General features: G+C 32.3%; 1 protein-coding gene across 1 annotated transcript; it reads right to left on the bottom strand.

Moving 5' to 3' along the window:
* Positions 1–2,339: 2,339 nt before the first annotated feature.
* LOC146533073 (uncharacterized) lies at positions 2,340–13,068 on the bottom strand. The gene is made up of 9 exons (XM_085196329.1): positions 12,613–13,068; positions 12,374–12,530; positions 12,211–12,293; positions 5,424–5,589; positions 5,219–5,308; positions 4,856–4,960; positions 4,000–4,067; positions 3,569–3,727; positions 2,340–2,554 (listed from the first exon to the last, which is right to left on the bottom strand). The coding sequence occupies exons 1-9, from the start codon at positions 13,066–13,068 to the stop codon at positions 2,369–2,371; spliced, it is 1,470 nt and encodes a 489-aa protein (XP_085052455.1). The 3' UTR covers positions 2,340–2,368.
* Between the last annotated feature and the right edge of the window lie 1,485 nt (positions 13,069–14,553).

Below are 14,553 nucleotides of genomic sequence, written 5' to 3'. Positions count from 1 at the left end.
TAATTTATGTTCAATCCGTTGGAAAAATATAATTTGACTTTTTTTAACAGTAGTTAATAGTTTTTCTAGTAAGAATCGAGATTAATAATGTAAGCTAATTTATTTTCTTAGCAAATTGTACAAAAATAATACAAATTCTAATTGAGGATCGAACCCATGTCCTTCGATATTTTGAATCTAACTTAACAAATATGCTGGCATGTCAATAAACAATATAATAATGTATAATAATATAGAAAATAAAAAGTTATTGGTAGCTTAATCAATCTTAGAACTATGGGTTTTCTGTTAGAAGCGAGCTTTATGCTTAAGGAAGCTTCCACGTCAGTTTCATCGTCAGTTTTGATTTATTATGCCGTTTTGCCCCGAGAGACGAAAGATTCTTAAGCTTTTACTTATTTTTCCTTCAATATCATTAATATTCGTTCAGATATTATGTTTCAAAGTAATATCTTGCGGTGGTGATATTTCCTTTGCTCTTGTTTTTTACTAAATATTTTATTATTAATCCTTTAAAGCGATTCCTGTTTTAAAGCAATAGTTCTAATCTTAAACTTTCATTTAAGTTTTGTAATAAATCAGCTTCACGCTGTATCCCGCACACAGCAGGGTGATAAAACACTCTGTTTCCCATTTTCCGCCGAATTCTGGATGCATTGTGTGTTGATTGGCGGAACCGAACGCCGCACTTTGGGGATCGTACCCACAACCAGTGACGTTTACAGTCACACTTTATGCTCCTGCACCATGACCGGCTTCAAGTTTTATAATACAAAACAATAATTTTACAATTTTAAGTACAAAAACATTAAAAATATAAAAAAAATCTTCCATGACAAGTCTCCATGTCACCAGTTGCTGAGGCTCCAAGGTTCTCCAGGGATCTCCTGACGAATCGCGCCGTGTCAAGCTTTATGCTGTTAACTGAAACGACTATACGTACAGTAAAAGTCGCAATGTATATGACTGTTTTGATGTCTGGTTAAATAAACGTGGCGTTGGTTTAGTGGAACAAACCAGTTAAAAGTTTGACCGCGGTAGCTTTATTTACATTTAGCTTTGTTTGCATGAAATTTCATTAAAATTTATACTTGTTTGTATACAAAATGTTTTTCAGGGGAAATGTTATGATTTTGAAGTAAAAAATGTTTTTGTATGTAGTGTAGAACTTTTTATTAATATGTATAAAGAACGAGAAAAAAGGAAGTATTATATATGAGAAGCTATGTTTTTTACTATATTTTTTAATTGATCTATCGTTAGTAAGCTAATGACCTAGTGATGACTACTAGGTCATCTAGTGATGATATCACAGTGAGAAAAAAGAAGAATGAGTGATGAAAATATGGCTAAGAACTTTGTGAAGCAAGCGCAAGTGGTAAAAGAGGTAAAGGAGACTAAAGTTAACGTTCAAATACACTATCAATAATACTGGAGGCAAGTTACGTAAAAACTTGAGGATCTCTCGGATGTATGAAATTGAGGACAGTGGACGAGGAGAAAAAGTAGGTATGCAAAAGTCCTCTCTGGCTATCTCGCCAGGGACAAAGCGTGAAGCTAAAAAAATACAAAGAAGATCCATCGCTGCATGTTCATTTTCATTCAGGTCCATTTTTAAGTTCAACATATGTTAATTCAAAAGAAAAGAAAATTTTATCTTTTTTCATTACAAAACTATGTAACGTTAGACAATTTTTCTTTGCAAATAATATATTTAAAAACCTTCACATAAAAAATTGGTACACTTAAGGAAATTCTGAAGAGGGATTTTGTCGACGCCACATCAAATTTCATTTTCGTGAATTTTGCAAATTGGCCCCTGACATATTTTCCTTTCTTCGAAGACGTATCGACGTGAGTACTCAACATTTGACAGGTTTTAAATAATAAGTAAGATTCGAGAAGAGAAAATATTTAGATTTTTTTAGCTTACACGCTTACAGCTGAGTACACACACTGAGGAAAGCTAGTGAGTGATAAGACACTCCGTTCTTCATTTTCCCTCAATTTGTGGCATCATCGTACTTTGAAGTGGATTAAACTCTACTAATTTAAAAAAGTCTTACAAGCGCTATTAATGTATAAAATGTCGCTATTTTAAATTAATATTTTCTTTTCATGTTGTATTTTCCTTAAAAGCTAAGTCACCACTCAATTTTATGTAATTATGTAGTGCTTTATTTATTAAGTAAAATAATAATATTTTAATTTGCCTCAATTAAAATCAAAGCCTCAATCTCATCTCTCTCTCGTGGTATAGTGCAGAAGGGTGTGAATACCACGTTGTAGATTCAATATATACTGATTAAAACTGAAGAAAAAAACAATTGTTTTTTTAAACAAGTATAATAAAATAAGCTTACAATCATCACACTCGTTCTCTGCTTATATTTATACAATCAGTACACTCGTCTGTTTCGAATAATCTATAAGTGTTTGATAAACTGGTAATAGTTGAATTGCTGTGCCGTCGTAATATTGCTAGAACACAGGCAAGAAGACACATAGCTCCTTCCACGTAGAATCCGTAGAGGACCCTCACATAATCCTCTACCTGAAATAACTATCATTTAATTTTTTGTGAACAGATATAGAGTATTAAAAATATATAGGTGTTTATTTGTAGAGGCCATCCTGGTGTAATGAGACAGCACCTGACTGGCACAATGGTTGTAGGTTCAATTTCTACTTAAGGCGATAAATTCCATACTTAACATTAGGTTCACCTTATCTGCTGTGCGATAACATCTATGCTATAAATAAATCAACTCCTACTATAGTTTTCTAAATACGTATGTATATTAGATTGGTTTATTATGTACATATATTGATATTAAAGCAAGTTCCTAGGAAGTTATATGAACTTAATCTGAATGTATGAAATTGATCTAAAGTTGAAATTGCAAGAGCCCACGCATGTAGCTTGTTCTAGTCTTCATAACTTCATATGAGTATTGTATTGTGTGTTAGATTGAAATCAGATATTGAGAATTATTGAGGCTTTCTGTGATACTGATATTAATCTATATTGTTATCCTATGTTTATTTATAGACGTCCCGGACGTCTAAGGAAGCGCTGGTTGCGGGATTAATGCCAAGAAGAAGAAGAAGAAGAAGAAGAAGTTTATTTATAGACATAGTTTAAACGTCTCTTTTTAGTATATAAGCTACTCTTATATACTAGAAAAGAGACGTCATTTATATAAAAATACATTGCGTCGTCGCGGTAGGCTTTTTTGATATAAACGATATAACCGATACCGGGCGTTATTATATTTTTAAATTTGAGCATGAATTTACTGTAAAATTACTTATAAAATGTTCATTTATACCCATGAAGTTATTGTTTATTGCTCTGATTTTATCTAATACATTTTTGATTTATTAAAATAGCGTTAGTTTGTTAATTTTTTAAAACTTTTAAGCCGAAACAGATTATTTAACTTCATTAATCTTTGACGTCCTTAGAATATACATACATAATATATTCTAAGCTAATAAATACAAACTTTATCGTATCGAGTGTCCATATATACCTGCTTGCTATGCATATTTGGACATAACTTACCCTCTCCAAGCCTCCAGTCGTAGTAAATTCTAAAGGAAACATGACAGTTTCTGATGGTGTTTTCTCCCGTAGTACCCCGAACGATATTACTCCCATTATATAGTATGATATAGTGGCGAATGGTATACAGTGGGCTCCGGTAAGTAGTTTTAGACAACGCTGAAATATTTACAGTATAAAGAGGTGATTAGGTGATTAAGTTCCTACCGAAACACCTACCCTGGTGGGGTATGGGTGGGGTAGGATAGTGCTTGTGAACTGGAGGGAACGTGAGTGCTTAAAATATTTTTTATTAACCTGCTATGGTTGAACATGCTATCTTTTAAATTCAAGTGGAAGGTGGAGAATGAAGTGTCATAACACTACATTCTCCCCCATAGGTGTGAACCTATTTCTTATTTATTGTTTAAAGTGGTAAGTAAAAATCGTACCGTAATATGTTTATGTACAACTCTATTTGATTTTAACAATTCTGCGTTGCGGCTATGGTTTGGGCATTCTGCAATGGAATAAAACATTTATTGTAGACAGAAGTTGCGGCTGTCCTACAGAGAGTCTGACTGTAAACCCAAGGCTTTTTTGCTTTTAATTCTCACTCGGGGAAATAAATTATTTTCATTTCCACGCCCTGGTGTCACAAAGCTCTTCATAGAGTTCCGCCACTCAATACACAGTGTCTGGAAACTTGGAGAACGGAGTGTCTCAACACCAGGTTCCCTCTAATTTATTATTATTTTTTAAGGAAGAATAATAAATAATTTTGCCACCACTTTAAAGGGAATTACGAAGAATATCTTACAATGTATATAGCAGTAGTTACCGATTTAAAACTAATACCGACTTAACTGCAATTAACTTTAAATGACTTTATATAGATTAACAACATTCGTTCTGACGTTAAACAGAAAGCGACTAGTTTCATAGGAAGAACTCTTAAAGTTCATAAAATTGCAAACAATCAGTGAACTGTGAACGGATGATAAATGGAATGTAAATTGAATTATATTTGCAATGCGATAACTTTTAGTTCAAGATAATATTTTTCAATTAATAATTTTAAGCTTGAGTAAAGTTATACTTGTTTGTTTGTGAAGTAGTAAGTAACTTTGATTATTGAGTCCAATATCGTGGGTTCGATTTCAAGTTAGGACAAATTTTTATTGGAATGTAAATAGGTACTAAGTAATTTAAGTATTAGGAAATATTTTTATATTCGAGTCCACAATTTCTTATTAATGGACTATGAACATAAAATACTTGACATGAAATAATTCAATTATTTCTTACCTCTTTTGTTGTCAGATTCAGATTTCCCATCTTTGCAAAAGCTTTCTCTCAAATGTTTAGCGTATGCTTCGGTACGAGCTATCACACAAGTGCTTAAGTTAACCACTGCAAAGATCGATTAGTTTATCTTATAGTTCCATAGTTTGAACAATGAAATTAATAATGAATATATAGGTTCATATGTCTATATTTAGAAATTTAAAAAAGTATTTAATATTTTTATATTTTCTCACTCTGGTAACGAGGCAAAGCTTGGCGTTAAGTTCCACTTCTCAACTTATCAGCAATGCCTCCAAAACACAGCGGAAAGTAGGGAAAAATGTCTTATAGTTGGTATCGTTAATTTTAAATATCAATACTTACTTAAATATATATGCGTAGGTATGGCTAGGATGGCGTATATCAAAGCCGAAGTCCTCCCCCATACAGTGTGTGGTACTGGAGCGCCAAATCCTACAGAGCAAATTAAAAGAAAATTTTGTGGCCATATTATTATGTTTCTCTCTCATAATTTTTGGAATATAGGAATATCTGTACATAGTTCAAGGTTGGATATTACCCAACTTACCCAAAGCAGTCATAACATATACAGCAAATAAGAATGTTCCAGATAAATTCCAGAACTTTCCAGGTTTGATCCTCACACCCTCACCCACTGCATTCATCGTGAGCTGACGTTCATCTTCTATACGTCTTTCGATCGCATGCCGCCATCTTGTAGATAACGGCGTTATCTGTTGATTGATAAAATTAATAATACAATAATTATATTTTTTTAGCTTCACTCTTTGCATAGACTAGGACAGAAAACCTAGTGTTTAGACTCTCTGTTCTCCATTTTTCGTTTCATACAGAGAAACGTCTAGTTCTGCCTTTGGTTGTTCTAGTCAAAAAATCAATCTATCTTGGTAAAACATTTATGTTCTAAACTTGTCATATGCACCAAATAAGATATAAAGATTAATCATCTATTTAATTTTATTTACTATAGACCTTCTGTTTACTAATAAATTTATATGAAATTCTTTCTTTCTTCTTAATTGTTATTTACAACAAGACTTATATGAATTACTACCTGTGCTCCTTATAAGATTTTAACCTATAACCATCTACATAACTTATTATGTACTAAAGACGCAATTATACTACGAAATGACAAAATTAACTAAAAAAATATACAGTATGTTGCAATTATACCGACAAAAAAGATTTAGAATTCAATAAATACATTCTAAGCCGCAAACCTCGTTCTAACCAGAGCGAGAGCAGTATCAATGCAGTTGCACAACAGGCATTGTTTTAAAAACAATTGTTATCTGAATGCCAATTGAGTTTTTCAGCTAACCAAGTTCCAATTGATTGCCGAGTATATATATATTTAAAGACTTTATTTGTATATTGTATTGAGTTTCTTAATATTAGGTTCCCAGGTTCCCTCTACCTACCTAAGTTACCCTGCTATATGTGGAAAACGGGATTTTCCACGTCTTAAAATCTACGCAAAGTTACTGACGATTACTAGTATTATTTAAAATATAATAATAAAGCCATAAAATACGTACTGTGTCCGTAACTAAGAAACGTGAATCAGATTAATTGCGGCGGATGTCTTGGAAGCTGAGATAAAATAGTGAGTAATATTATACAGCCTTGCCAGTCCTTGGAGCTAGCTGGCGGTTAATACTTCTTAGAGTTAGTTAACAAGTGTGCAAAAAAGGCAATTAATATATAAATTATGATGTATGACTATTTTAGTTTGAAATTAAGCATCAAATTTTATTTTCGAAATGTAAATCGTCGAATGTAATGATAAGCTATTATTATAAAAGTGCGCGCTCAAGTTCAAATTCAAATTTTGAGTTTCAATTTGAAGTTCAATTTCAAATAATTCGTCTGATTATAAACACGAAGGTCGTGCATTCGATTCCCTGTCACAGAAATAAATTATTTCTATGGCCTCTATAGCTTTGGTAAGAAAAAGAATGGCTTAACGCCAAACGTTCCTCTGAGTTCCTCCATTCAACATATTTTTTATACATATAATCCCTTTCAACGTCGTACTTAGGTGATAAAAACAGTGTAAAAGAAAATAAATAACATTGTATTTTTCACGGCCACTGAATTTAATCGCGTTGCTTGTGAAAAATGAGGTAATTTTGACGCTAACCAGCGCTCCGCGATAGCTCATCTTGTTCTACTTTAATGCGATCTTAAACTAATATTAACTTTAACAAATTTTTAAATGTCACGCGGGTTTACTGTGTTTAAGGAAAGTTATTTTATGTGTAATAGTTAACATTTTTATTTTTATGCATGAGACTGTTGAAGCGCAGTGGGAAAACGTCTGAATGTTAACGACGTTTGTGGGTTCGATTCACCATAAATTAATATTTACGTAGTATTTTTCTAATTTCTAAGGAATTAAATATATTCATTTTAACGCTCTGGTAGTCGAAAGGCGACATTGAGTAGCGCTACTCATCACGTAATGTGTTCTAAATTTGGCATAAGGTTTGGAACGACTGTCTTTACACTAGCTCTCTCTATCCTGCTAAACTGGAATAAGCGTGAAGCATTTTTTTCTATTACCAACATTTTCCACTTCTCAAAGACGTCTATTTAAAACAGACGGCATTTCGCTCTTGAAAACGGACAATTGTACTAACAATAAAATGAATAAAACAAAGCAGGTACGACTTTACTTGTTGAGATCCTTCAGTAAACAAAACCGCTCAGGTTGAGACTTAAATGCTTTAAATCAGGTCCGCTGTCAAGAGAGATTCTCTTGTTAAAATGTACTCCTTTAAATAGCTTTGTGTACTCTTATAGTAAGTAGGACGTGGTTTAAACTTTAATGTGAAATAAGTGTATATTTATTAGGGTTTTGTTAAAGTATTTGTTGACGCAGAGTAAGTAGTGTTTCACGCTCTATCTCATAGACGCAGGGTAGACAGAACCTTGAACTTTGCCTTCTTAACTTACTGTCCAATTTTCGAGAGACGTTATTTTTGTGAGGGAAGGAATGAAAATAATTGATTCCAACGAATAGAAATCGAACACAGAATTGAAATAGAATAAGATATGGCAAACATTTTAGATAAATGAAGGCAAATGTTAACCAAAACTACATTCTTAAGAACCCTGACTATATATATATATATATTACTATTGAAAGGCAAGTAATAAAATTTTTTGAAGAAGAGAAAATCTAGAGAAGCACACGCACACAGAACAGCGACACGTATTGCGACTTCAAATTACACTTCGAAAATTGTATTTAATTTATCTAAAAGGGGGAGAACGAAGAACAAAACAAGATGTCACAAAAATTTCTTTCGTTAAGCCACAGAAGGCGTGCGTGTTTAAAGAAGCATACAGTACGGCCGATGTGTCGTGGCCACCATAAAACTAAGTTCCCGGAATTTTAACTGTAGTACGACGAGAAAAATAATAATAAAAAGTAAGAAAAAATCCTATAATTAAATCTGCGCACCCATCTGCAGTTAACATCAGAGTGACCACGACTCGCCGACCGTACTGTAGTTATAAAAAAATAACAATGTCTCATAAGATTTATTGGCTGTAAACGTCAGAGTGTAATTCTATATAAAACGCTATCTACCTTTAACCTTTTTATGTATTTTTGATATTAAGGACAGTTAAGTAGAATGTATGCGAACGTAAAAGTATTTACTGTTGGGTGCTAAAAATATTTTATATTGGAGCCCAATTTCATGGTATTACCGGAAGTGATGTTTTTTATTGTGTACAATTGTTTTTGAAAGTTATTATAATTGTTATTTTTATTAAGGTACTTTCACAATATCTATAATATTATGATTGTTGTAAATATATAAAAAAAACGTAGTAAACTGAAATTGTATCTTCCTGCGCTTTTCTGAGCAAATATATTCCAAGTACATCATATCGTAATTCTCTTTTTATAATTGTCAAATAAAAAATAAATGACATTTAAATATGGCTTGAATATACGTAGGTTTCTAAACATTTGATCACGGTAAATCAATATTCGCGCATGGATTCCTATAGTTTTGGCGGCCGATATTTTGTGAGATATGTACCTACACGACCGTGACAACGCCGTCATTTGACGAAAAATCATGCAGATAAAAACAAAACGGTATTCTCGAATATATTTATTTGTGAAAAATGTTTGCTTATTTTTTTAGTTTCACACTGTATTCGACGTATATACCGAATATTTAACCACTCCGTGTTTAAGTAGTGGAACTCAAGGCCGCGTTTTTATTATTTTCCAGCAGCCAGAGTTGTCTCGTCTCGTTCAGTGAGATAAAATTACGGAAATTAACGCCGTACTTCGTCAAGCCAGGCGACATGTACAAAAATATTTCAATAAACCCTTTAAAAACTTTATTTTTAATACACCGCTCTTTCCCTTATTTGAAAAGAGAACCAACCAGCTCTCGTATAATTCTAAATATTTCTACTATTTCACTATAACGATATAGATTTAAAATCTTATTTATTCTGAAAAATCTTCATCAAAAAAGAAATATATATATATATATATATATAATAATCTATTCTCAGCTTCTTTAAGGTATATTCATTATTTATAATAACCTTTAGCCTACATTTTATATTATCTTCGTAATTGAAGAACGTGTTATACCGCGTATACAGCGTGTTTTATTATTTGTGGGAAAAGTTTCTTAGCTACAGTGGAATTATGATTAATTGGTAAAATATTCTGTTCTTTTTACTTAAAGTTCTTGTAAATTGAAATGAAATATTTGTTTCTTAAGGGTTATTATAATATATGTATATGTATTTAATTTAAGATCGTCGTTGTTTGTGGGTTCGATACCTACTCGTGGGAATTAATTAATTATTTTCAATTCACTAATAAAACACCCTGCTAATTAAAGACATTTGTGACGGTTGTTATTAACATGGCAGAATAAATTGCATGTCAAATTAGAAAGTATTTTAATTTATTAGTATATATGTGTAATGTAATATTATATAGCCTATAACACTTCTGAAGAATGCAGCTTTCATACAAAACAAAAACAAAGTAAATCGGACCAGTAGATCCAGAGATCTTAGCGTGCAAACAAACAAACAAACAAACAAACTCTTCCGCTTTATTATATTAGTATAGATTCAAATTATACTCGTATTATGAGAGTACCTCAGTAGCGCTGAAAAAAACTCTGCTCTTTAAATCTGGATAACAAAGAAAATTAACATTGTGCATACATATAAGTCTAGAAAACAAACATTTGTGCTATTTTAAAACAATATTTCGATATCGTAAATAACACAAAACAAAAATTTCCAAAGATTACTGGAAAATCGTATCGAAATTCTAAAGATAACTCTAAGGTAAGATTGAACATGCCCCAACGAGACAAGCTCAGTTATTGAACCACAGCAATTAAAGCAATTCGAGCCTCCCTCCCTTATATGCAAGGAAATTTGGATTTTAACTAGAAGAGATAAGCGAGGATATGGAATGGCAAATTTGCTATTTCCCATCATCCGTAGCCTGGCTTATAAATAATTGGTAGGAAATAGCCCAGATGTCACAAAGACAGTAGACGTTTCAGATTCTCAGTGAGGATGCGGTTTCGTATACCTATTAAGTTGTTATCAGTTATGTATGACTTTTTTTTCAGCTCTACGCTTGTAGCAGGATATTCAAAGGGAGCTTAGTGCTAAGACACTAAGACACTAAGCTCCCTTCTTTTCGCCGAATTCTGGAGGCGTTGCGTGTTGAGTGGTGCAACTCAACAACGTGCTTTGCTTTTGAACTTTTCTTATGACGTTATCATGTAAAATTATCGTATTTTCTAAAGGTATACTAAATCTTTAATACTATAAACTAGAACAATTTTTCGAAGTTTAAAAGTAATATTACTAGTTCATAATTCACATCCTTACTACAAAAGCTAGTTGATAAGAATTTATAGAATGCAATTCTTCAAATAGCTTTATAAGTACTCTTAGTGTAAATTCTGAGTTATTACTTTGCCCGGTGCATCGAAATGGAAGGTTTTGATGTTTCCGTACAGTTGCACTTCGATATCGCTGCCTTACTTAAATTTTTAGCTTCACAATTTATTACCCATATAGCAAGAAGACAGAGAGCAGGGAAGTGGCCCTCTGCCTGAGGGTTATTTCCCATCCAGATTTCGAGACATTGTGTGTTGAGTAGCGAAACTCAACGCCGCGCTTTACCCGATTGGGGAAAAAATTGAAGCCATAAAAGTCACGTATACTCTTATTATACTATAAGTCGATGTAGTAAAAAATGGGGAATTGTTTGTCTTAACTCTAGGTTGTCTGCCTACCTCGCTATATACAGGATAGTGCGTGAAACTAAAACATAAATACAATAATAAAGGATATATATCGGTAGTACAAGTATGATTAAACATTATGCAAATTAAATTCAAATATACATACGGGGGTAAAGGAAAAAGTTGTTCGTGTCGATTCATACGAGGCACTTACAACATTCGAAAATACACTCAAAAGTACGTCGAAACCTATAAACTGAGGTTAAACTTAAACTGGCATACGCTTAAAATAAACATAAGCTATATTTTAAATGTACTTGAATATATTGGAATAAAACTGGCATATTGCGCATGGAAGTTTTTGTATTTCGTATTCGTGCACAAATATTATACCGTCATGGCGATTACATCTAATGGTTGTGGATTTGATCCCCACTCTGAAAAATCTATGTAATATTTTTATTGTACTATTTTCGCTTCGCAACTGAACACACAGGGTCAAAAATTCGGGCCTAAGATGGAGAACGGAATGTTTCGACATTAGCTTCTCTCTACCGTATGCGAGAAAAAGCGTGAAGATGAAAATAAATAATTTGGTTTTTAAGATATAATTATCTACTTATCTTATCTCAAATATATATCTAGGTAGCTTTTAATAATAATAATAATATAATATTACCGGAAAGCTAAAGATTACGGCGAAAGATGATAGCGCCAATTTATTCCTATCTGTGGAATTAACTTGTAAAATTTTCATAAATTTACTTTCAAAACGCCGTATTATCATTTTATATTCACTGCTAATTTATATTCAAATAAATATTGATAAGGAAAAATTATAATAGATTTAAATATATCACATACAGTTTTTCATTCCGGATATCCTTTCATGTTGTTGTGAAAATTAATTTATTAGTTTTTTTTAACAAACTTATTATTAATGGTTTTTATTTTCCAAATTTCAATATAAAAATTTACAGAAACTGAAAAATTTATGCAAGTAAATTGAATTAACAATAATTCAACTTTCATATATAAAATATAGTGTTCGAAATTTTTGATAAATACCTGTCTGAGTTCTGTTGCGAGGTCGATAACCAGTTGATTTTGTTCTTTTTCGAATTCCAACGAGACTCTAGTTTCGTGGGGCCCTATGGAAACATATGCCTTGACATAAGCCAAAAGTGTTGGTTGTTAAATGACATAATTTTCTTTAATTTATTTGAATTACCTTCAAACGATTGTACAGTGAAAATTGCAATTAAAGTCCAAATGACTAAAAAAGTTGCAAGTCCCAGTTGGCACAAGAGACATCTTACTAACACAGAATATGTAGTCTCCTCAGACAATTTTGGAGCAGGATACACTCTCAGCCAAGTGTCAGGGATCTTAAAAAAATAGTAAATACAGCTCAATTAGTACATGAAACTCTTGGAAATGCAAATATAATTTTACTTTTACAAAAAATACCTGATGGACTATTATGTGTTCATCTTTACCAATATTATTTATTTCATTTGAGCTTACATTATTTACTTTGTTTATATAATTATTACTATTGCCTAACATTTTGTGATTAACTAATTCTGATTTAGTGTAAATCCAGCCTTGTTTATTTTGTTTTCTTAGTTCTTTAGCTAAATCAGTGTCTTTAAAACGTTCAACATCTTTCACAAAAAGACTTCTGTCACAAGCACCGGGTAATGCAACTCTATATCCTTTATTTATTTCACGATTAAGATTTGTCACATTTACACCGCTATGTGTTACAATCGTCTTGACATTAAAATCATCGCCTCGTAGTTTAACTGTCCTGTCAACACATGGAACTTTTTTTCCACTATCACTTATATTTCTTGTTTTAGGTTTTTTGTATAACGGTTCAACAAACGTAAAATTTCTTTTAAATTTATTCTTAGTCTCCATAATATTACGCTTTTGCTTGAAATTCTGAAAGTGACTGTTCTTTAAAGCTTGCTGTGTGATAGCGTGTTGGAAACTTAAAACTATCGACTTCCGGGTAAAGTCGAGTGTACCGGATGCGGAGCATCAAAGCGCCGAACTTTTAGGGAAATGGGGTTAAGACCACCAGAAATTGTAAAAGCTGTGGTCTGAAAAGCTTTTGAATACTTGCCAATTTTAAAAAATGGTTTTGAAATAGTTATGCCTAGAATAAATATCACATGTACCGCACTTGATTGTTTAGGTTTATTTGTATTTTATAGTATAGGCCATTGTGGTGTAGTGAAATAGCATAATAATATACTACCGCTTTTCGGTCGCAAGTTCGAACTCCACTCGGCGGAATTTATTATTTTCATTTTCCCTTCCTACTTGACGAAGTGAGATTAATAACACCACTCGGCACGTAGTCTCAAATTTGAACGGAAAACAGAGAACTGAGTGTCCTCGTATTTTTTTCTTTGTCTACCCATCTGCATTGCAGAACAAATATGACACGAAAGGAAGATAATTAAATATTTCTACTTGAATATGAATTTGAGCATTTATTAAATAAAAAATAGTCGAATTGAGAACCTCCTCTTCTTACAGAAGTCGGTTAAAAATACGAGTACATTTCTATCCTTGATGATTTATCTTATTGTTGGTCATTAATAAATATAATAATATAAAATGTTAGCGACATTCTATCAAGAACTAGGTAAACGGTTTCTAGGTACAATTAGAGTGTAACAATTCTTTAGGACGTTTGTGAGAAAGAACACCTGGAACCTGGAAATGTCTTATCAGTCATGAGTTTTTACTTAGTGGAATAAAATTTCCAATTTACTTCTCATATCAATGTCAGGCGGCGACGAAAAGTACCTACGAAAGCAGCTGATGTTAGTTTTCAATAAATTTAAAGATATGTGTATAGCTGGCTGTATCGAACTAAGTAAATAACAATATTTTAATCATGTTGTAGTGTAAAAGTATGTAACCTAATAATAGATGCGATGGTTATAATTTCAATCTTCACTAGAAGAAATATATCCTGTACATAGTAGAGTAGACAGAGGAAAATTGAGGAACTAGTGTTAAGACACTCTGTTCTTATTGGGAAACTTCTTTTCCCCACTTTTTGACCGGTCTCAATATTTTATTGTATCGAATATGAATTTATTTCTTTCCTCTGGCAAAATAGAAGCGACACCTCCCTTGACTATCCTACTACATGCGGTATACTGAAAGCATAGCTTCACGTTAAAAAAAAAAATCTTTCTTTTTCTGTACCTTCTTGTATTTGGTACTTTAAATAAAAGAATGTTAATAATTTCATACTGTAGTTAACTCCATGGTAACTTAACACTGACATATGAAAGAAATAAAGTTTAAATTGAGTTCGTGTGGTCTGTCACTCAGAGTCGGCTTTCCTCAATTACAATTTTCCACCATAGTTAAATGCTATTT

Source organism: Heliconius melpomene, chromosome 13 (assembly GCF_056956725.1).
Source record: "Heliconius melpomene rosina isolate 202511_hmr_F chromosome 13, ASM5695672v1, whole genome shotgun sequence".
Taxonomy (NCBI): Eukaryota; Metazoa; Arthropoda; class Insecta; order Lepidoptera; family Nymphalidae; genus Heliconius; species Heliconius melpomene.
This window is presented reverse-complemented; position numbering and strand designations above follow the sequence as displayed.